This window comes from Tetrao urogallus, assembly GCF_951394365.1.
Source record: "Tetrao urogallus genome assembly, chromosome: 7".
In the NCBI taxonomy this organism is placed as follows: Eukaryota; Metazoa; Chordata; class Aves; order Galliformes; family Phasianidae; genus Tetrao; species Tetrao urogallus.
The window spans coordinates 19,584,777-19,606,980 of NC_136820.1; the positions used below are offsets into that span (position 1 = coordinate 19,584,777).

A 22,204-nucleotide genomic window follows, 5' to 3' on the forward strand; every position below is an offset into this window, starting at 1 on the left:
TCGGCTCTACGCGGAGCCCCTCTCGGTCTCGCAGCCCACAGCTCGAGGGGCCGGGGCTGCAACTTACTTGCAGTCCTCGTGTGACCGCCCGCTTTCCACGGGCTCTGCTGTGTTGCTCTTACACAAAAAAAAGGGGGGGACACTCCAGCCCCCACCCAAAGCCGGGAAAAAAAGAAGCGAGAGCTTTCCCGGAGGAGCAGGAGGTGGGGAGGGGCTGCGCGGCGCGGGGGCCACGTCCACGCGGGACTGCAGCCCCACGCGCCCCCACGGTGCTTAGGGAACCCGGCCCGTCTGTGCGGCACACGGGGGAGGAGGTGGTGGGGGAAGCGTCTCTGCGCCCGTCCCGAGCGCTGGGGATATTTGGGGGTGGGGGGGTTCTGTGTGTACATCTGTGTGTGTGTGCGCTCACGCATGCATGAGTTAATAATTAGTAACTCTAATGATTTCCAGCGTGGCTCTGCGAGCATTGCCCAGAGCGGGGATCCTGGTGGGCTTTGGTTGGCTCTCCGGTCCCGGACCCGGCGCTCCGGGCCGCTCCCCCCATCCCCGGCGGTCAGCCAGGCTGTGCGGGACTCCGGGCGGCGGGGAGCGGTGGAGGGGCCATTGCACGGCCGCCCCCAAACCCGCTCGTGAGAGGGACAAAACAAACAGCCCCGCCGCAGAACCCCGGAGGCCGGTGAGAGCGACCCTTTGTGAGAGCCGTTTGTCTTCATTAGCATAATTTTCCTGGACTTTGGTGACGCCCGGGTGCTGGGTGGGGGGGGGCCGCACTCCTTCGCTGCCACACTCCTTCCCTCCTTCCCCCAGGCCGCCGCCTTTCTTTCTTCCAGCCTTATAATTCTATTTTTTCCTTCCCATCCCATTCCTGCTCCCCCCCTTTCTTCTTTCCTTCCCCTCTTTCCCATTCCCTCCAGGCGCGGGGATCGGCCCTGGGAAGCGTCCCCATCCTCCGCGCTCTGCGCAGGGGGACAGGGACAGGGTGGGCAGCGAGAAGCGGGAGGGAGCCGGGGAGGCGGGGGTCTGAGCAGCCGTCCCCATCCCACACGGGGCAGGGCTCGCCCCTCCCGGCCGACGCAGAGGAGCAGAGCCGGTGCCCATCCCGCAGCCGCAGGGACACGGCCGGGGCAGATCAATCTCTGCTCCCCGGGCTGTGTCGCCGAGGCTCCTAAAAAAAAAAAAAAAAAAAAAAAAAAGAAAGAAAGAAAAAAAAAAGGAAAAAAAAAAAAAAAAAAAAAAAAAGCATGCTGGCTTCCGCCTCAGTCGTCAGAAGTTAAGGTAAGCAGGCCACAAATACGCTGCTATCAGTCGTGAATGGCGGAGTTTATGTCCCAGTGATTTATGACCGTAGACTTAAATGTCGGTTCAAGAAGAGTTCACAAGCTGGGGCTTCCTTCCAGGCAGTGACTGATACCCTTACACTTCGTGTTCAGGCAGCTCTCTCTACTCTCCCCCCACCCCCTCACCTCTTCTCAACTTTGTCTTTATCTTTCAGGAAATCTTTCTGGGGGGCTGCTGTTTTTTGCGTCCCGGAGTCAGAGTTTGGGGCTCGGCCGGGAGCTACAGGAGAAAGATGCGGTGTATTTAGAGACGGGGAAGGGGGAGGCAGGGGAGAGCTGAGCCGTGGAGCGGGGAGGCGAGGGGGACATGCCTGGGGGAGGCAGCTTTCATCTGCTGTCTCCGGGCTGTCTGGCGCGGGGAGAGGCCGGTAAAGGCTGAGAGGTGTACGGCGCAAATGGGGCTGGATGGACCGGCCGAAAAGTGCGCTGGCAAATTTGAGGGCCGAGCTCTTTTGGCCTTTTGTCTTCGGCGAGGACGAGGAGCGCTTTTCCCATCTCAGGCACCAGTTTGGGTGGCAAACCTTCCGCCTTCCACCCTCCCTCCCCCGCTAGCTCCCGTTAGGGCGCTGCTATTATTCGCTCCCTGTCGCTATAAATCCCGCTAGTGCTGTTTTCGCGAGTAATGGCCGTGCGCCGCTCAGGTTACCCTAACTTTTAGGAAGTGATTAACTCCCTAAGGCGGGGGCCGATTTTCCTTTCCTGGCGGGCGGCCGAATTTTCATTAATATTTTGCCTTCGAGGCGCAGCCGCCCATTGTTGGCGAGGCGGGCGCGCAGCTTTGCGCGGAACATCGCGGGGCCGCCGCTCTGCCCGCCGGCGGCACCCGACAAATCTGGGAGCGCCCGGGGAAGGCGAAATGCTTGGTGTGGACGTCATGAAAGGCCGGTTGTTTCCTTCCTGTTACTGCGGTTCCCTCTTTCTGAAGGAAAGGAATTGAGAAAAATCACACCAGGCCCAGATATCGTTAGAGGCGAGGAGCTGGAGATGGTGTCCGCGCCTCAGATCTTGATTGTCTTATTAGCTTAATAACAGCCGGAGAGGTTGATTAGTGCAATAATGGGGCTGCCGCCTTGCTGTAGGTGCGTTACCTTCATTTGGTTGGGATGTAACAAAGGAAAGGCTGTTTTCTAAGAACTTGTATAACTTGAAAGGCGCAGAATGAGATCGTTTGGTGCTTGTGGTGCCTAAGACATTTCGCCCCTAAGCATTTGTCGTCGTTAGATGTTTTGGGGGAAAATAGCCAGCTGCTTAAGCGCGGGGGAAGTGGCAAAGAGATCAGAGCTGTTCTGACCCGAAAGAACGGAGCTGTTGGTCAGGAAGGGAGAGGGGACGGCGAGCAGCAAGCTGCGATTTCTGAGAACAATGCATGCGCGTGTGGGACGAGCTGCTGGATGGGAGACGGCGTACAGGTCTCTCATTAGTGCGGGCCATCCTTGGGCTGGTTATTTTCAGGTAGGTAAGCTGCAGAATTTGATTTGAAAAAAAAAAAAAAAAACAAAAAACCAAAAAAACAGAGAACAGAAGGACAGAGAGAGCAAAAAGAGAGGGGAGAGAAAGGGATTCGCCCGGGCAGGAGCAGCATTCTCTGGGTCGGTGTCCACCCTCTCCCCGGCCAAGTGACCCTCATACATCAAATTACATAGCAGCTTCCAAGACAGAACCTATTATCGCTAAGTTGGAAGGAAAGTTCAAGCCGTGGTCATGGAGATGAACGCTGGTTTTTCAGGTTCCTGGTGTTTTGTTGGTTGTTTTTTTTTCTTTCTTTTTTTTTCTTCTTCTTTTTTTTTTTTTTCTTTTTTTCTTTTTTTCTTTTTTTTTCTTTTTCCCCTCCAATCCATCATGTTTTAACAGGTAGAGTCTGGCTGATTCCACAAAAAGTTAATGTCTTTGAAATAACTGCTAAAAAACAACAGCAGAAGCCCCCAGCTTGCCCCTGCTGGCCTTGCTGAAGGGGCTCCGAGCCGGGCTGGGTCCAGTGGGGGCTCCAGAGCCACTCGCGGGGGAAGGAAGGGTGTGGAATCATCGTGGGGTTGTGGCAATGTGGTATTGAGGGGCTGTGGGGGTGGCAGAGTGGATCTGCTATCACTCCAGGGCCAAACAGGAGCCATTCTGGGGCTCACCCATGCAGGAACCGCTGGTGCCAGGGTGCTTGACCCGGGAGGCTGGAGGCAGTGCATGAGCACAAGGGGAGAAGGCACCGGCTTTGTTTATTTTCCTATTGAGCGTTTCATAGACGAGCCAAAATCCATCACTTGGGATCTGTGTGTGTAAATATCGCTGGCTGCAAAACCTTTGCACCCTGCTCCTGCCCCCTGCCATACGTAGACAGGAACAATCTCATGTATTTCTTTGAAGCCGGATGGAGAGCCATAACCCAGAGAGAAAGGCTAAAAATAAAAAGATGCCAGTTACAGGGGAGGGTTTGGTTGTGGAGCTGGAACAGAGCGATAGCCCAGCCCCTTTGCATTAGTGATTCCTCGATCAGCCTTATCACAGAGACTGGTATTAAAACAGCCTCACGGTGATAAACAGCTGACCCCTTTGCTGTGTGGTGCCCTGCCCTGTTTCTTAAGAAAGGAAGGAAAAACCCTAGAAAGACCCTATCCCAGTGCAGCAAAGCACATATTTGTAGCTGCCAGTAAATCCAGGCAGCTTTTACATCGAAATACTCTGTGCCTGAGGCCAAGTCATGCTGCTAAATATTGCTGACCACTTTTTCTTTTATGGCTTTCATGTCACTTAGCTATTGAAAGTAAGATGGATTTGCACCATTTCTTCACCCTGCTCTGCTCTCCCCACACCCCAGGTCTGCCCGGAGCGGCCATTGGAGGAGCAGCGCCACGTGACAGAGGGGTGCCAATGTTATTCTCCAAGGGTGTCAAGACCCTGTCAGTTTGCGAAATAAATATTGGGAAACAACGAAATGCAAAAAGCGACCTACTACGACAGCTCTGCAATCTATGGTGCCTACCCCTACCAAGGAGCAAATGGTTTCACTTATAATGCGAGTCAGCAGCAATATCCTCCGTCTTCGTCACTTGTGGAAACTGAGTACCACCGCCCCGCGTGCTCCCTCCAGTCCCCAGGCAGCACCGTGTCCCACCACAAGGCCAATGACATCAGTGAGAGTTGCATGAGGACCCTCCCCAGCCAGCCTCTGCAGCCCCCTGGTCTCACTGACCTGCAGGCCCCACCGCAGCCACCTCCGGCCCCGCAGGCACAGCCTCCACCTCCATCCTCGGCCTCACCATCTCAAAATGCCAGCAGCAACCCTGCCCCTGCCAACCCCACTAAGAGCCCGGCTCTTAACTCACCCACTGTGTCCAAACAGATATTCCCATGGATGAAAGAGTCTCGGCAAAACACAAAGCAGAAAAACAGCAGTTCCAGTTCAGGTATGGAAAACGCTCTCTCACGTGTCCTGTGGGGAGGGAGCAACCCTGGGCGCCTTCACTTTTGGGAGGGAAGGGAGGGCTGGGGGCTTGTTTTCTTCCCTGAGCTGCCCCCCCATGGGCTTGTTGGCTTGTGATGGGATCTCGGTGACCAAACAAACCCCTGGGATCTTTCCCAGCCTTGCAGAATGGATCCAGTGTGATTTGGTTTCCTTTCGGCTGTGTCCTCCTGCATCTATCACATTTCGTAGGTAATCCCCCGTCCAGTAAATCACGCCAGTGCCGAGCAGCCCAGGCCCTGAGCCAGGGGCCTGTCCCAAGTACTTTGTTGGCACTGTGCTGCTAGATTAATAAGACAGTGACCTATCTCTGCCGAAGTGTAACGCGAATAAAATAGCTCATAATCATGCGCAGTTGGGATCAATGCCCTGTGTGCAGTCAGAACCTCTTCCTACTTTTACAGGCTGATTGGCAAAGTTACAAGACTGGTAAACAAAAGTCTTCTGGAGCGCCATAAACTTAAGCCTGTAAAATATTATTTGGAGGATGGCAGTGTACATTAACACTTTTATTACTCGAGGAAACTCAAATCAGTAACATCAGGACCAGCTCCAATGCCCAGGAGTTGTGTTTATATTTACCTCTTCCTCTTTTTCTCATAAATGTGCTTTGGAAATAGGGTTCAAATCTTTAGCAAAGGTCTCTGCCAGTGTACTTTTAAAGCACTGATAATATTGCTATTTACAGACTTCCACAGTGTGTATTTATTTTATTAAAAAGCAATAACAGTTAAATATGCCTGTATGCCTGTACGCAAGCACAGCCGCCATATGCTCTTCTGATGTGCATTATATTTCCCAATCACTACCATATGTTAATGTTGGATGTGGGAGAAACACTATACTGCCAATTCTGTGTGTTACAACATTATATGTGGATATCTGACCTTCAGACATCCACAGCTTATGTAGATACAGCAGGGTTATCAGAAGAAGGGGCTGTAAATCTCTGTGGTTGTAGAGAGCAGGTAGTTCTCAAAGGATCTAAGCCTGGTATGTATGTGGAACAATAGGTTCACCTTTTGAATTTCTAAAACCTGCTTTATTTCCCGGAACCTTTCTTATTCCTTTATGCAAAGCTCAAGATATGTTGTGCCCTGTCATTCTTTCTTGGAGCAAGTATAGCCAAACAATGGTACCAGCGAAATAAAGGAAGCCTTGGGGCTTGGAGCATGGCGAGGCTGAGCTCGTGCTGGGGTTACTTATTGCACATATGGGCATCTCATGTCCAAGAGCTGGGCAGTTGCTGACATTGTTGGGCACAGTCTCTGTTTGCCATGTCTAGGTTTACCATCTGATTGTGTTCTTTGTGTAATTTACATAGGTGAGAGCTGTGCTGGTGATAAGAGCCCCCCAGGCCAAGCATCCTCTAAACGAGCTCGTACGGCTTACACAAGTGCCCAGCTAGTAGAACTGGAAAAGGAGTTCCACTTCAATAGATACCTTTGCAGGCCACGGAGGGTTGAGATGGCCAATTTGCTCAATCTCACAGAAAGACAGATCAAAATCTGGTTTCAGAACCGCAGAATGAAATACAAAAAGGATCAAAAGGGCAAGGGCATGATGACCTCTTCAGGAGGACAGTCCCCGAGCAGAAGCCCCGTCCCTCCAGCTGCTGGGGGATACCTAAACTCTATGCATTCTTTAGTAAACAGTGTCCCCTACGAGCCCCAGTCACCTCCGCCATTTAATAAGCCTCATCAGAACACCTATGGCATCCCCGCATCGTATACCGCTCCTCTTAATAATTGCCCACCTCCTCAAAAGAGATACACGGGGACAGCAGCTGTGACACCTGAATACGATACTCATCCTCTTCAAGGCAACGGTTATGGGAATCCACATATACAGGGAAGCCCCGTCTACGTAGGGGGCAACTACGTGGAGACCATGACCAATTCTGGGCCTTCCATCTTTGGTCTAACTCATCTCTCTCATCCTCCCTCTGCCAACATGGACTACAGCGGGGCTGGGCCGATGGGCAACAATCACCACCATGGACCTTGCGACCCGCACCCGACATACACAGACCTTACAGCTCACCATCCTTCTCAGGGAAGAATTCAGGAAGCGCCCAAACTCACCCATCTGTAGGAGCCAGGAGTCACTAGGTGGAACGCAAAGCCCCAACCTTTTAAAGTACTTGTCCCTTCCTCTCTGCCTCTCCTCCCCGCCACGCGCCCTCCTCCCCTCTCTTTCTTCTTTCTTTGGCTCATTTTAGTTTGTTTCATTTCCTTTGGTAAAAGCGTTTTCTAGTTTATGTGACGTAGCAATATTTGTTGCTTGAATTGCTCTATAGTTTCACTAGTGGATATTTATCTTCTTGAACTGCAGCCTCGTGTCTCACTTTGGGAGCATACAGAGGCTTTATACTTTACCTTCTACACTTTTATCAAAACAGGGTATATGAACAAATTTTCTATAAAAGGAATTCTTAAATGTGAATTTGTTCGTACATTATTGATCCCACGGGGAAGCAATTTTTTTATTGCACTTCTTTTAAATAGCGAGAAAGACATCAGAAGCGCTTGGACAGGGATTCCCTGGACAGTTATTGATACGTGTAAGTCTTTCAATGTGTGTATGCTGGTGAACATTCAGATTTATTTATATTATTTTTTTTTTTTTGCAAACATTGAATAATCTAAGTGTTTAAAATTTTATTTATCCCCATTTGTTCATATTTATATATATATAAAGAATCTGTACCCTGAATATTCAGGAGGTATTTACCTGGCCATGTGTTAGATGGCATATCGGCACGCGTAGGAAATATCATTTGAAAGGGAACTATAACACCTTTATTAAAATGATAACTGTGATGACAACAATGCAATAAAACCTGGGAAGAAAAAAAAAAGAAAGATCACAGCTTGAATAATTGATGCCTGTAACATCCAGGTAGGGGGAAAGAAGGCGTGTGAAGCTGAAAGGCTTAGATTTGTGTTGAAAGTTATACATTCCTTGCTGCTCACATTCTGAAAAAAAAAAAATAATAAAGTTTTTATTCTGAATAATAAAGAGTTAAGGCCACGTTATTTGCAGTGCGAGGAAGGGAGAGCCCTTCGTGACGGGGGAGTTGGTGGACTCGTCTGGAGCCCACACAGGGCTCAGCTCTCCCACCACACGGCTCCGTAGCGCCTTTTTAGAGATAGAGAGAGGGATTTATTAGGATTGTTTTTCCCATTGGTTTCTCTGCCGCCTCTCCCACGCCCGGTGCGGAGGGCGGGGGCACGGACCGCGGGTGTGCACGCGGTGGGGGGGAGGGAGTGCGCCGTGTGCGTGCACGAGCTTGTGCGCGGGGTCGAGCGCGAGGGCTGAGGCCCAGCGAGGTGCGGTGCGGAGGGGCCGCACGGTGCCCGGGCTCCCCGAATGGGGACCGAGGAGAGGCGGGCGGAGGCCGCAGACCCCAACCGCAGTTGTGGGGTGGATGCCGGGCACAGCTGCCTCTGGGCACCTCTCCACCCCCACTGCCTTTTTTCCCGTTTTCTTTAGAGGAGTGGGTTCTCTCTCGTCTTCCTTTTATTTTTATTATTACTGTTATAATTCTGGATTTAAATCTGGGGCCGTTTCCTGCTGGCCGAGCCTCCTCCCCCCCCCCTCTGCAGCCTAAGGCGGTGGGGGAGGGGATTTCCCGTGCTGCCTTTACCCCCCATGGCCCCCCCCTCCTCCTCCCCCCCCCGCGTGTCCGTGTGCGTGCGTGTGCTCGTATGGCGGGGCTGTGACACGCGGGGGTGAGCGGGCACCCACGGGTGTCTCTAGGCAAAGTCGGTACGAGTGAAGGCAGGAACCCCAACCGCCGTGTTTAAATGCCATGTTTCTTCCTTCCAGGCCAAATGTCCGTAATTTGTAGATTGAAACTTGGAAGATAAATCAAAGCGGACCTTAATAGACTGGGTAAAATATTCCCTTTGCGCGTTTATAGAGTCGTATCCCTATGCCGTGTAGATAATCGCGCACGCTGTTTGCCATCTGTATCTTCCAGAGCAAAGGAAAAATGTCGCCATTTTGGTCGCACGCTGAAATATTATTAATCTTTGGGCTTTATCTTGTTCCCAGAGCCACCCCTGCCCGATGCCGAAACACCGCCACGCAGCCGCGAATCTATAGAGCTTTTCTGCATAAGTAGATAAAGAGTGCTCGGGCACAGAAAGGGATGGCGGATATATCCGCACCGTGCTGCGCGTTACGGGCAGAGATGTAGAAGCGTGGAAGGTGATTTCTTCCGAGATTTTTCATCGAAACCCGATTGTCGCCCAGTGCAGACCAACGACCCGTTATTGTTTTGTAGGCAAGAAAGGCATTTTTGGCACCGTCGCAAGGCATCTCTCGTTTCCAGTTAGCGAATATAGAGAATCCAAACGCCCCCCACCCCTCAGATAAGTGCCATAGATCAAACAAAAGGTAACGGTACGGGCGGTGAACTCGGGTTGTGAGGCTTAGCGCCAGGATTGCATTTCTGAAAATGTCCATAGAGAAGGAATTCGGCTTTTCTCCCCCCTCCCACTCCGAAGAAGGAAAAAGACAGGCGGCTTTGCCCCCTTCTTTCCTCTCCCCATCCTCAGAGCCTGCACGTTGGCAATATGAATTTGTATTTTTGCATTCGAGATTCGCCCGATTAAAAGATCCCTCTGGAGGCAGAAGTAATTGATTTGCCCAAGAATTTCGCGTCCCCTCTCCAAAGGTTTTGTTCCAGGTGGTTTTTGTATTAGAACTACCACAAGGAACAAATGTGCAGAATAGAGACACCCACGCAGGTTCTACTCACAAAGCCCGGTTAATGTCCAAACCTCCCTCTTTATTATTTGCCATCCTGCTGTTAAATCCCGATATTTTCGAGGAAAAAAAAAAAAAAAAAGAAAAAAAAAAGAAAAAGAAAAAGAAAAAGAAAAAAAAAAAAGAAGAAAAAAAGCAAAGCGCAACCCCGAGGAAGGCGCAGAGAAGCAAAATAAAGCCGGGCTTTTCCCACAGCAGAGCAGCCCTCCAACAGCATATTTTAAAAGCAGCTTTTTTCCTTGTTTACCCGCGTTTCTCGCTCTGCCTCTTTGCTCGGACACATTTGATCTTGGAAAGAGCAAGAAGCTCTAAATGTGTTCTTAAGGGCCAGAAGCTGTCAAACCTTTTGGCGGCCAAGATTGATCGCGCGCAGACACCACCAGAGCTTTGTTTGGACTAAAAGCAAGAAAATTAAACCCTTTGCATTTTCCAACAGCATCGATATTTGTAAGGCATCCCTTTCGAGGGATTGAATGACAAGTCTCGTTCTATATTTTATTTAAACAAGCAACCACCAAAAAGCCCATTTAAAGCCTCCCAGCCCCTCCCCTCCCCCTCTCTCCAATGCCTTCGCAGATATGCTACATCTTGAGGGTGCATTAACTTAAAACCGATTTTTAAAATGCACTTCGTGCAGTCTGGACGTAGACTGGTCCGCTGAGTGCTTGGGGCTTTTTTTTTTTTTTTTTTTTTTTTTGGTTGTTGCTGTTTTTTTTTTTTTTTCTTTCTTTCTTTCTTTTTCCCTCTTCTTTCCTCTTCTGTTTCTTCTTTATTTTTACAACACGAAGAAGACGCTTTGCCGAACCCCCTTTTGGCAACTCCGAAAATCCAGAGCGATGGCCCCGCCCGGCACTGCGATGCTCCCCGGCAGCTGGAGGACTCACGGACGTCTCCCGCAGCTCCTGCCCGGCCCCCGGCCCGGCTTTGCGCGCAGGACTCATCGGGCCGGGGACGCCTCTGGCGTTGTCACCCGCTCTCCCGGTTGTGCCCAAAGCGTCCGAATTCGGGACCCGACCGAGCGGAGGCACATGGAAACGACGGAGAGAGCCAAGCTTCGGAGACGAGAGCAGTGCCCCAGGTTATCACCCCGCAGCTCTGCTTGGCCCCGTGAAAACAAACCCGCTACCAGCCCATATATCTCCTGGTAATCGAAAATACTCACCAGACCCAGCCTACTACGGTTATTAAGCAATTTATGCCAGCAGACGGGAGTATCGTTTGCAAGCTAAGGCACAGGATTTTGGCTTTTTTTTTTTTTTTTTTTTTTTTTTTAAAGAGGCACCGGCCAGCTGCCTTTGGAGCCTCGCTATTTGGCTCTCCCACAGCGATGCTCGCAAGGCACTTTTTGTGGTCCAATCCTGGGAAGGCAATTGGAAAGGGAAGTCACGGAGCGCGGGGGCTGCCGCTGCCTGTGTGACTCTTCCCTTAGAAGCAAGGTTGCTGAGGAAGATCCTCTTAAACAATGGCTCGGCACCGGCGACCAATTGTTCTCCGTACTGTATAATAGATGGCCAGAAAAAAAAAAAAAAAAAAAAAAAAAAAAAAAAAAAAGGGAGAGAGAGAGAAAGAGAGAACAAATGAAAAGGAAAGAGAAAATTAAAAAGGAAAAAAACTATTAAAAAAAAAAAAAAAAAAGAGGAGCCCATGGAGGCTGAGTCTGAAGCGGTAGTTTTGGAGGAAGTGTTATTCTCCAGGAAAAAATCAAGACTCGAGACTCCTGCCTGGGTGCAACTTCTTATGTGGGGGCCTGGCGGTGTCAAAACTTTGAAGATTAATGGACGACTTTGTTAATGACTCACGGCGTCAGATTGAGGTGCTTAAATGATTTGTGAGGTGCAAAGCGCTTTCCTGACAGTCCCAAACAATGAGGGGAGAGTGCGCGGGCGGAGGCGAGGAGGCTGCAGGACGGGCGCACACACGCGGGGACACACGGACACAAGCACACACCCCGCAGCCGCCGCACCAACGCACCCCCTCGCCCTCCCCCCCGCCCCGATCATTTCAGATTAGGACGCCGAGGGGATGGATGCGGGAGATACCGTTTCCCTCTTTAAAAAAAGTGTAAATAAAGCCTTTCTGGCCCCCAATGAGGCGTTCCTTCCCGACTTTTTTGGATCAATCAAACAGACAGTGGCTTCTTTTGATTAAAGCCCAAATTGTCATTGGGCAGAGGCAATCATGTGACAGCCAATTCGGTCCAATTTCAACCTTGTCTCCATGAATTCAATAGTTTAATAGTAGCACGGTCCCCATACGGCCGTAATCAGTGAATTAGAAAAAAAACACCCCACCAGCGATCTTCTATGATATATTTTTTTCTCCTCTCTCTCCTTTTTCCTGGGCCTTCCCCCCCCGAGCCCCCGGCATCCGAGGGAACTTTTTCTCCGCGGGGGCTGCGAGTTGAAGGCCATGAATTTCGAATTCGAGCGAGAGATCGGTTTTATCAATAGTCAGCCATCGCTTGCTGAGTGCCTGACATCTTTTCCCCCTGTCGGTGATACATTTCAAAGTTCATCAATCAAGAACTCGACGCTTTCACACTCGACACTGATTCCTCCTCCTTTCGAGCAGACCATCCCCAGCCTGAACCCCGGCGGCCACCCTCGCCACAGCGGCGGCGGCCGCCCCAAGGCGAGCCCCCGCGCCCGCAGCGGCAGCCCGGGCCCCGCCGGCGCCCCGCCGCCCCCGGAGTACCCCTGGATGAAAGAGAAAAAGGCGTCCAAGCGATCCTCGCTGCCGCCCGCCTCGGCCTCCGCCTCAGCCGCCGGACCCGCCTGCCTCAGCCACAAAGGTCAGTCCCGGGGCTCGCCGCCCCCCGGCCGCCCGCAGCCCCCTCTCGGACGGGGCTCCGCGCGGAGCCCAACTTTCCCGAGTCGCCCCAACGCGGGATGATTTATTTGAGTTGGAGCTGACCTCTCTTGTCTCGCTGTCCTAGAGCCGGGCTATTTGACAGTAATGAAGAGTGATAGATTGCTCCCGCTCAGCTCGGCGGCTGATGCATTAATTATCAATCGCGCTATGGCCGATATAAAGTTGGCCGCGGCGTGGGGAGGGCGCGGAGCGGGGGCCGCGGGGCGCGCCGAGGGGCCGGGGGGCTCCGGGCGCCGCACAATGGGGTCCCGCGGCCGAGGGCGGCCATTTTGTTGCAGTAGCTATTTTATGCTGCGAGGACATATGGCTAGAGAGTCGCTTCCACGCAGGGAGAGAGGGAGAAGCGCTGCCCCCCCCTCCAGCACGGGCCGCGAGAGGCTCGGGGACCGCGGTGCCATCCGCGCTTCTCCCCGACGTGCGCGGGGCTCTGCTTCGCTTCCGTTCTTTGCTGCGCTCCGGGGCTCGTGAGCGTGTGGTGGTGGTGGCGGTGGTTCGCCTTCTCTTTTTCTTTTTTAACAGACCCCCTTGAAATCCCCGATAGTGGCAGCGGTGGATCTAGGCGGCTGAGGACGGCCTACACCAACACGCAGCTCTTGGAGCTGGAGAAAGAATTCCACTTCAACAAGTACCTCTGCAGACCGCGCCGGGTCGAGATCGCAGCGCTGCTGGATCTGACCGAGAGGCAAGTGAAGGTCTGGTTCCAGAACCGCAGGATGAAGCACAAGAGGCAGACCCAGTGCAAGGAGAACCAGAACGGCGAGGGGAAATTTAAGGGTTTGGAAGACCCCGAGAAGGCGGCGGAGGACGAGGAGGAGGAGAAAGCCCTCTTCGAGCAAGCCCTCGGCACCGTCTCGGGAGCACTGCTGGAGAGGGAGGGGTACGCGTTTCAGCAGAATGCGCTCTCGCAGCAGCAGGCGCAGAATGCGCACAATGGCGAATCCCAAAGTTTCCCCGTTTCGCCTTTAACGAGCAATGAGAAAAATCTGAAACATTTTCAACACCAGTCACCCACTGTTCAAAACTGCCTCTCAACAATGGCCCAGAACTGCGCAGCTGGCCTCAACAATGACAGTCCTGAGGCCCTCGAGGTCCCCTCTTTACAGGACTTCAACGTTTTCTCCACAGATTCCTGCCTCCAGCTTTCAGACGCGGTTTCCCCCAGTTTGCCGGGCTCTCTGGACAGCCCCGTAGATATCTCCGCTGACAGCTTTGACTTTTTTACAGACACGCTCACCACGATTGACTTGCAGCATCTGAATTACTGAGAAATTAAAGACGTCCTCTCCCAGGGTCCTGCCTTCTCCTCCTCGTTCCTCCCCTTTATTATTATTATTTTCCCAGTGAATTAATTTTATTTCCTCCACCCTCCCCCCTCCCCCCCCGGTCGGTACATTCTGTTTGTCCCCTCCCTTCACCGTGCCATTTTACCGATTCTGACCAAGTTTTAGTTGTCTTCGGTTTTAACCTAGCCACGTTCTAGGTCCTTCGACGAAAGCAATATATGAGGTCTGTAAGAAAGTGATCATATAGGGATCGTATCGTCACTTTCTTTTTATTTTTGTATTGCATTAGGATGCGTTGTCATAAGTATTTTTGGTAGAATAAATTCTTGTTTGCTACAAGGCGCTTTCTCTTTTTTTTCCTTTTTTTTCCCCCTCCCTCTCTCCTTTGAGCACTGATAACACAACGGGTATTTCTCACTATTAACTCACTAATAATCAAACCCTGCCATCTCTCTCTCGTTGGCAAAGCAGGACATCTAGCAGAGAGGAAAAACACGTTCAAATTCTTTATTTCGAAGGTTAGCAGAGAGGAAACAAACAAACAAACCAACCCAAACCGTTCCCAGCTCCTATGGCGATTTCTTCCCTTTAGTGTATAACCATAGTATCTCCGTGAGGACGCGGAGCTTGAGAATGCCCAACTCTAACAAAGGCGTAAGGGAGAGCTTTCTCTGTTACAGACAAAACGAGGGGCACGGTCCTGCAGAAATGAGCCTGGTACATTCACGGAAGGCTTTTTCTCGCTTTTTTTTTTCTTTTACTTTTTTTCTTTCTTTTTCTTTTCGAGCATAGCATTTTGTTCTCGACCATAATGAGCAGCCAGCAGGCTGGCTGGGAAACCTTAAAAATCTGAGCTCACAGAGTGCGTTCGATGGGTCCTCCCGTGCGGAGTGGTCCGGGAGATCAGCCCTAAAAGGAGAAGGAAGGGAGAAGTTAGAGCCTGCAACAGCCAAAGGCCGCACAAATAACAGGGAGAGGGATCGCACCCTCCGCTCGGTCCTTTTTGGGGGCGGTGAGGGGTCGTGGAGGACGATATTTACTGTTCAACCCCATCCTGGGGGGCGACCCAAAAGGGGAAGCTTTTATTCCCTAACTGCGGTTTCCTCGAGGTCCCTGCTCGCTGAGCCGCGCTGGGAAACCCCCGGCACACCTCGGGCAGCAGTGCGGCCGGGCCCGAACGGGGTGAATCCCCTCCCTGGGACGCGAATGGGGGCTCCCAGGAGGGCGAGAGGGGCGGCGGCCGCGGCTCCGTGCGTGGGGAGCCAGTGAGAGGAGAGCAGGGGCCTGGGAACGGCACAGCGCTGCCCGTCCGTGCACGGAGAGCCGTCTCGCAGCTCTGCACCGCGTTGTGGAGCCGGGATGCGTGGGTTATGGCTGGAAGGGCTGAACGCAATTCTTCCTAAAGTCATAAATCACCTAAAGTCATAAATCAAACGCTTTCTATGAATGAGAATGTCATCAAAGAGATCAATTGCAGGAACACATGCACAAATAAAAATCCTCTTACGTATTTGCCGGGGCTGGGGATCCCCGTCTAAAACCATTAAGTGAGAAGGCGTTTAGTCATAATTCATTTTTATTGCTCCTTTAAAACAACAGCTTGGCTGAGCTGCGGCCGCGGCGAAACCCCTGCCCCGCTCCTGTCCTCCTCCCGCTGCAGCCCTGCGCGGGGCGGGAGGCACCAGTGGCCCTGCACCTCTTTGGCAAGGGCCGAAACGGGCTGCCGTGTGCGGGGGCATTTTGTGGCCCGATGTCTGCGTGCTGGCAATGCATAAAAAATAAAAAACATATGTATTAAAAAATAAATTTGAAAGAAGAGGGAAAAAAAGAGAGAGGAATAAAAATCCCCGACAAGATTTCAATTTTTCTCCAACTCGATTTAAATAAACGTGGGGGTGCAGCTATCAGGAGTTGCCTCAATTCCTCCCCATGAGCCCCGGGGCGCTGCGGGGGGAGAACTCCCACGCCAAAGCTTAAATGTGGGCCTCACTCTCGGGCAGGATACGGCGGTTCCCGAGCGGAGCCGCGGAGGAGCAGCGGTTGCCCCCGGCCCTACAGCCTCTGCCCCTCACACAGAACCGACAGCGAAAACCCAAAGTATCGCGAGAGAGAAAATGCAACAAAAGGGATGGGGGCTGCTCCCAACAATGGCATAGAAAAGGGGAAGGAAAAAAAAAAGGATTACAGGATGCTGGAGACTGTAAAAGAGGTGCTGTAATTTGCCGGGATTTACGGGTAAAACAGATCCATTTGCAGAGAAATACATATTTTTTCTTCGAAGGCTGATGTTAAAAAAAAAAAAAAAAAAAAAAAAAAAAGCACTGAAAGGATGCCAGCTCTTTTATTGGTAAACAGTCCCAGTGGCCCTCCTTGCTCTGCCTTATGCTATATTTATCACAACAGGTTTACGGGAATGAAATGAATGTGTTTCCGTCCCTTACCACAGCCCACACTGATGCAGTATAATGCCATGAACACCCCCGGAGTGTTGTTGCTGTCGCTCTCCCCACGACCTCCCTTCCTCCCCCTCCCGGAGTTTAAGAAACAACATTTCCAGAGGGCCCTCAGCCACTCGTGCCTGCTCAGTAAATCAGAACAAACAGAAATCCTAAGAGCGGCCCTTCAGCTTTTGCTGCCTGTAGAGAGGCCTTGGGGATGGCACGGGGTAAGGGTTGACCTAAGAGCAGCGGGAGAGCCCGCACCTCGGGGAGGATGTGGAGGATGTTGTGGTTCGGAGTGGAGGGAGGAGCTTGCGGGTGAGCGAGTGTGCGCGTGTGTTGGTGAGCAGGGAGAGGTGGCAGGCAGGGGGAACCTTTGGGATTTCAAAGCAAGCAGCAGCGAGCACACAGCGATGGAAGAGCCGGGAGTGCACCTGCAGCAGCACAGGAGACGGCTCCTCCCGGGGTCGGTGCTGAGGAGCACTGACTGTCGGTGCCAGCCCCTCTCCCTGAAGATAGACGAGAGCCTTGGGACGGACGGATGCCCGCTCTTTGCATCCCCTTTCACTTTCCGCATATGTAAACAGAATATGGGGTCACAACCCCCACGTCCCATCGCCCCCCGTCCTTTTCTCTCCACGGACCCTTTTTTTTTTTTTTTTTTTTTTTTAACCCGTGGATGGGGGTGGGGAAGTATAAGCTTAAACTGATGCTCAGCCCTGTTCCCAAGGGTCCTGGGGCCACCTCTGCCACCGGCCATCTGCCACCTCCCACCACCGCCGGTCTGGGCGGTGGCAAAGCGCGGGGACAAAAGGGTCGGGCTGAGGGCCCTGAGTCTCCTGCGTCTCTCCGGGCCCTGCACCGGGACGCCTCCCCGGCCTGCGACCTGCAGCACACCGGGCACCCTTCCCCCGCCCGGTCCGAGATATACGGGTGGCAGCGCGCTGCGGGGACCCGGCAGATGGGTTGCGGAGCCCGGCGGGCCTCCGCCCCGTCGTCAGCCCCCCGACTCCCCCTCCCCTACCCCAGCCCCGGCTGAAGCGGGGAAGTCCGGAGAAGGTGCGGGGGGAGAGGAGATGCAGGCTAGGGGGAGGCTGGCGTGCCCGGCAGAGCACAATGGCCGTCAGTCCCCGAAGCGCCTCATTTCCATGCTAATGTCCGCGGCCGCCTGGTGATGCGGCTGGACAAGCCCCTTTAACTCTTGGCGTCGCGTCGCGCTGGGCTCTGCGAAGGGGCCGGAGCAGCGGCCCCATTCTCATCCCCCGCATTATCCTCATCCCCGTCAGCATCCCCATTACGGTCTCCATCCTCACCCCTGGTCACATCCTCACCGCCGTCCCTAGCGCTGATGCTCTCCGCTCTGTCCCCATTACCTCTCCCCCGCCCCATGCCGCGGATTCAGCCCTCCCCATTCCGAGCCGGAAGAACGGCAAAGGTGCCCGGCACCAGTTTGACAGCCGGGTCGGCGCAGGGGCAGCCCGGCAGGGGCAGCCGCAGAGTCATTCACTCGCTCGCTCACTCACTCACTCACTCACTCACCCTGGAGGGGCCGGGCTCCGCGGGCCGGACTCCTCCGCCGGGTTCTCCGCTGCCTTCCCCTCTCAGCCAGCGGGCGGGACCCCGGCGGCGCGGCAGCCCTGCCCCTCGCCCCCCGGGGGGCCGCCGCCGCCCTGCCCCGCTGTGCCGCGCCGCGCCGTGCCGCGCCGTCGGAGCGCTCGGCGTTTAAATGTCCCCGACGCGGCGATCTATCAGCGGCAGGAGCCGGGAAAGTCCCGCAGGCGCCGCAGCCATTGGCTGCCGCCCCCCACGTGCCTCTCCGCTCGCGGTACCTTCGTGTCATTTTCCTCCCGGCCCCATGGAGGAAGTGGGAAAGTTGGCGCGGCCCCGCCGGACGCTGAAGACCCGGCGGCGGCGGCGTGACAGCGGCACGCTGCGAGGATGAGCTCCTTCCTCGAGTACCCCGTCCTCGGCGGCGAGGCGGGGGCCTGTGCCGCCCGCTCCTACCACCCTGAGCACGGAATTACAACTTTCCAGCCCTGCGCCGTCAGCGCCGGCAGCTGCAGCGGGGAGGACCGCTTCCTCGTGGGCCGCGGGGTGCCCCTCAGTCCCCACCGGCACCACCATCCCCCGGCCCAGCCTGCCGCCTACCAGCACCACGGCGGCCTGGGGGTGTCCTACGCGCATCCCGGCTGCCCCCCGACGTACGGCGCGCAGGGCTTCGGCGCCGCCTATGGCCCCTACGCTCTGGGGCAGGACGCCGAGCTGGGCGGCGGCTTCCCCCCCTGCGCGCCCGCCGTCTACTCGGGCAGCCTCTCCTCCGCCGCAGCGCAGCACCCGCACCAGGGCTACGCGGGGGGGCCCGCGCAGTACGTGCCCTCCCCGTACGGGCAGGAGCAGCAGAGCCTGCCCCTGGGCACCTACAACCATGCTCTCTCTCCCCTCCACGCCGGCCACCAGGACAACTCCCGCTCCCCCTCCGCCGACACCTCGCCGCCGGCGCAGACCTTCGACTGGATGAAAGTTAAAAGGAACCCCCCTAAAACAGGTCAGTGGCCGGCGGGAGCGGGGCAGCCCGGCCCGGTTCGCTCTGGCACCGCCGTCGGGGCGGCGGGGTGAGGCGGGTGCAGGTGCCCGCGGGGGCGGCTGGGACTTGTGCCCTCAGCGCTGGGTGGGAGCCGGCGCCGGTTCTTCGGTCTCTCTCCCACCCCTCCCGCGGTCGTATTTCGTGTAATTCACAAAGCACTTCCCGAGTTTCCCCCGACACCGGGAGTTTAGCACCTCGCACCCCATCACTCACCCTGCCGGGGGTTCTCCCGTATCCCGAGGAATCCCTATCGCTCGGCCGCTGCGGGCGTATCGATTACGTAGCCTATAAATCATTTGCGCTCGCTTAACGCTGCCTGTCTCCTCACAGGCAAGGCCGGCGAGTACGGCTTCGTGGGGCAGCCCAACACCGTCCGTACCAACTTCACTACCAAGCAGCTTACCGAATTGGAGAAAGAGTTCCATTTCAACAAGTACCTGACCCGGGCCAGGCGGGTGGAAATCGCAGCCTCCCTCCAGCTCAACGAGACGCAGGTGAAGATCTGGTTCCAGAACCGGCGGATGAAGCAGAAGAAGAGGGAGAAAGAGGGGCTGCTGCCCATCTCCCCCACCACCCCCACGGGCTGTGAGGAGAAGGCGGAGGACCCGTCGGAGAAGTGCTGCCCGTCGCCCTGCAGCGCCTCGCCCGCATCCTGCACCTCAGACCCGGGTCCCGCCACCAACTGAGCTCCCTCGAGCTGCGGTGCGCTCTGTCGGTCTGTCCGTCCATCCGTCCGTTGGTCGGGCCCGGGGGCGTCGGCCCGGCCGCTCCTGGCCCCTGCCGCCGAGAGGTTTTATTTCGGTTCCCCCCTCCTCACCTCCTTGCCGGAGGAGTTGCGTTGGCACACGCGTGGGTTCTCCCTCCTCCCCGCAAGGATGTTCCTCTGAGTTTCACTGGCTGACAGACAGGTCATGGAGGGTACATAACCTCCTGAAGAGATGCACTATGGCAAGTGTTTACACGACTTCTAGGACTTTCACCCTTTAATTTAATGTATACTTTGTTCGTGTCTATGAGTTTGTTGCTTGTAAATACTTTGTCCGAGAGATTTATCTTTTTACAGATTTTTCTAGAGAAGACGTTTAGATGATCAGGTGAAGCAGGGTGAGTGCATTCGCCAAACCAGACCCGCTTTTCTATCGGTCAGGCTGACGGCAGCATCAAGCAGACGTGTTAAGCTCCAGCAGATACCTCAAAGCGTAGCGCTATTTCCCAAAACGTGACAAACAAGGCTTCAATTGCACTAGGTTTTGTAAACTTTACCCTGTGTGCTCGTCCCTCCCTCCCCCATACAGCTGTGCTGGGCTGTGCCTGACAGAGGGACACTGCCGCCCCACACCTCACCCCAACCTTCCTGTTTCCGTATCCCCCCTCCTTTAGCCTCGATGTCTTTTCGACCCACTCGTGAATGTGTCGGATGGCCAAATGAATGTATAACTTCTGTGGTTGGTGTCCGGGCCGCTGCATGCCGCCCCGTGTGTGCTGTACTCGGGACACGGAGCTCTGTCGGGCAGGGAGCCGCGTCCCCCGACGTTGCGTACAATCACCAGGGCTCTGCGGTCCCCGCCGCTGGGACCCAGGGCAGGATTTACGGGTCCTTATGTCTGTAATAAATATATTCCACTTTCAGGTATACCTCGTGTGTCTACCTCTGCGTGACGTCACTGGCACGTCACGGCTCGGCTCCCACGTTTTCCGCCGTTGGGCACTTCCGAGGGGAGAAGGGAGGAGGGTCCCAGCTTCATCCCCCCCGGCCTGCCCGGTCCGCCCCATAAACACGCACCTTCCTCCTTTCCTATGCTCAAACAGCATTATTTTTAGAAAAAATATGTGGCCCTCCGCTGTAACTGGGAGGAATTTATGACCCCGATCTATTTCTGAAGCACAAACACGAGAGCTTCCTGGGTCAAGTGCTAACCTTTTCACCTCGGGATGGATGGTGACACTTACATAAACAGAGCACGCTTCAAAAGCAGAAACTGTCTTCGAGTCCTCTTTCCTCACGTCGCAGGCCCCTCGCAAGGGCTGCACATTTAATTACCGCGGGCATCGTGTCCCCCCCGCCCAGCGTTGCCACCCCGAAGGGCTGCCAAGGGATCGGGCGGGGGGGAGGGGATGGCCCCTAGGTGCTCCCAGCCCGTTTCCAATCGCTGCCTTCGTATTTCTGGAGAAAACCCAAACAAGATATTGCGGGTAAATAGTGTGACATTTCCATGAGATGCCAAAAGCATAGAGGTCGGGGAGGGGGACAACGGGTGCCGGGGGGTGCCCGGAGTCCCCGCTGCCTCTGGAAGCTCCACGCATGACACCGCCTGACACGACACAGCTGCGGGGCAGCGCTGCCAGAGCGGCTCCGCTGTGCGGGATCGCCGGGAGCCAACGAAACGTTCTTCACTTCGGTGTCAAAAGAAACAAGCCCCGATCTGCAGGCGCGGCGGCCATATCAAGAGCAGCTATCTGCGAGGCAGCGGGGCTGTCTCCAAAGGCTCCCGCCAGCGCTGCCTCGATTTCTTTCATTTCCCAGCCTGCCATATACTTTACCTTTTGTTTATTAGTGTAAAGCCACAAAGCAAACCAGATGGCCTTCTTCCAGAGACTTGGATGTGTTAAAGTGGCATTTGCATGCCAATGAGGGTATTTCAATATCGAAATCTGGATCTAAACACTGCTGGAATCCGGATCTGAGAGCCGGCTCCCCCGATGCTGACTCAATGCTTTGGGAAGAGAGCTCATAAATTACAGCCTAAATGTGGGACGGGACACACGGCAGTGCGTCCGTCTGCGCGGAGCTGGGACAACAGAGCTTCCTCTCCTTCCGAGCCAAACCCCATGCTTTAACTTTTTTTCGCTATATCATTTTATTTTATCTTTTTTTTTTTTTTTTTTTTTTTTTTTTTTTTTCCCTCAGCCACGAACGATTTAAATCTGACACCCCCAACCTTCCCGACCCTAACTCATTTCGATATTTTTATTGTTATCATTTCGATACGATCAAGACCTCAGTGCTGCCGGTGGGGAAAGGAGGAACGAGTTTCTGGTACAGAAATACCTCAACGAGCAGAGCACGAGTTGGCCCAAGGGAACAATCAGCTGTCCTTCGGAATGAGGGGAACATTTGTTTTTACACCCGATTTTTTCCCCTATTTTTCTCTCTTGAATGTCTGGGAAACAAACAAACAAACAAGCAAACAAACCACATACACACACACACACAAACCCACAAAAAACCAAAACAAAGAAAAAAAACCCCTACACCCCCCAAAACAACAACAACTACTACAACAAGCAAAAAAAAAAAAAAAAAAAAAAAAAAGAAAAAAAAAAGAAAAAACCCAACTCACAAAAAAAATCTCCCTCACCAACCATCTCAACTCAAACCGCGTTCGAATGTCAAATGGAGTTTAGCATCCTCCTATCATACTTAAGGCCATTTCTACTGTTCACCTTTAAAGTTTACTTTTGGA

At 53.9% G+C, this 22,204-nt stretch overlaps 3 protein-coding genes across 3 annotated transcripts; all 3 read left to right on the forward strand.

Annotated features, from left to right (window-relative positions):
* Positions 1 to 4,260: 4,260 nt before the first annotated feature.
* On the forward strand, positions 4,261 to 6,882 carry HOXA3 (homeobox A3; the record flags this gene model as incomplete). The annotated part of the gene is made up of 2 exons (XM_079538068.1): positions 4,261 to 4,732; positions 6,113 to 6,882. 2 exons carry the CDS (start codon positions 4,261 to 4,263, stop codon positions 6,880 to 6,882), a joined length of 1,242 nt encoding a protein of 413 aa, XP_079394194.1.
* Positions 6,883 to 11,940: 5,058 nt separating this feature from the next.
* Positions 11,941 to 13,700, forward strand: HOXA2 (homeobox A2; the record flags this gene model as incomplete). Its single annotated transcript, XM_079538018.1, has 2 exons — positions 11,941 to 12,355; positions 12,955 to 13,700. Exons 1-2 carry the CDS (start codon positions 11,974 to 11,976, stop codon positions 13,698 to 13,700), a joined length of 1,128 nt encoding a protein of 375 aa, XP_079394144.1. The 5' UTR covers positions 11,941 to 11,973.
* Positions 13,701 to 18,094: 4,394 nt separating this feature from the next.
* On the forward strand, positions 18,095 to 19,426 carry HOXA1 (homeobox A1; the record flags this gene model as incomplete). The annotated part of the gene is made up of 2 exons (XM_079538301.1): positions 18,095 to 18,701; positions 19,071 to 19,426. 2 exons carry the CDS (start codon positions 18,095 to 18,097, stop codon positions 19,424 to 19,426), a joined length of 963 nt encoding a protein of 320 aa, XP_079394427.1.
* Positions 19,427 to 22,204: the final 2,778 nt, after the last annotated feature.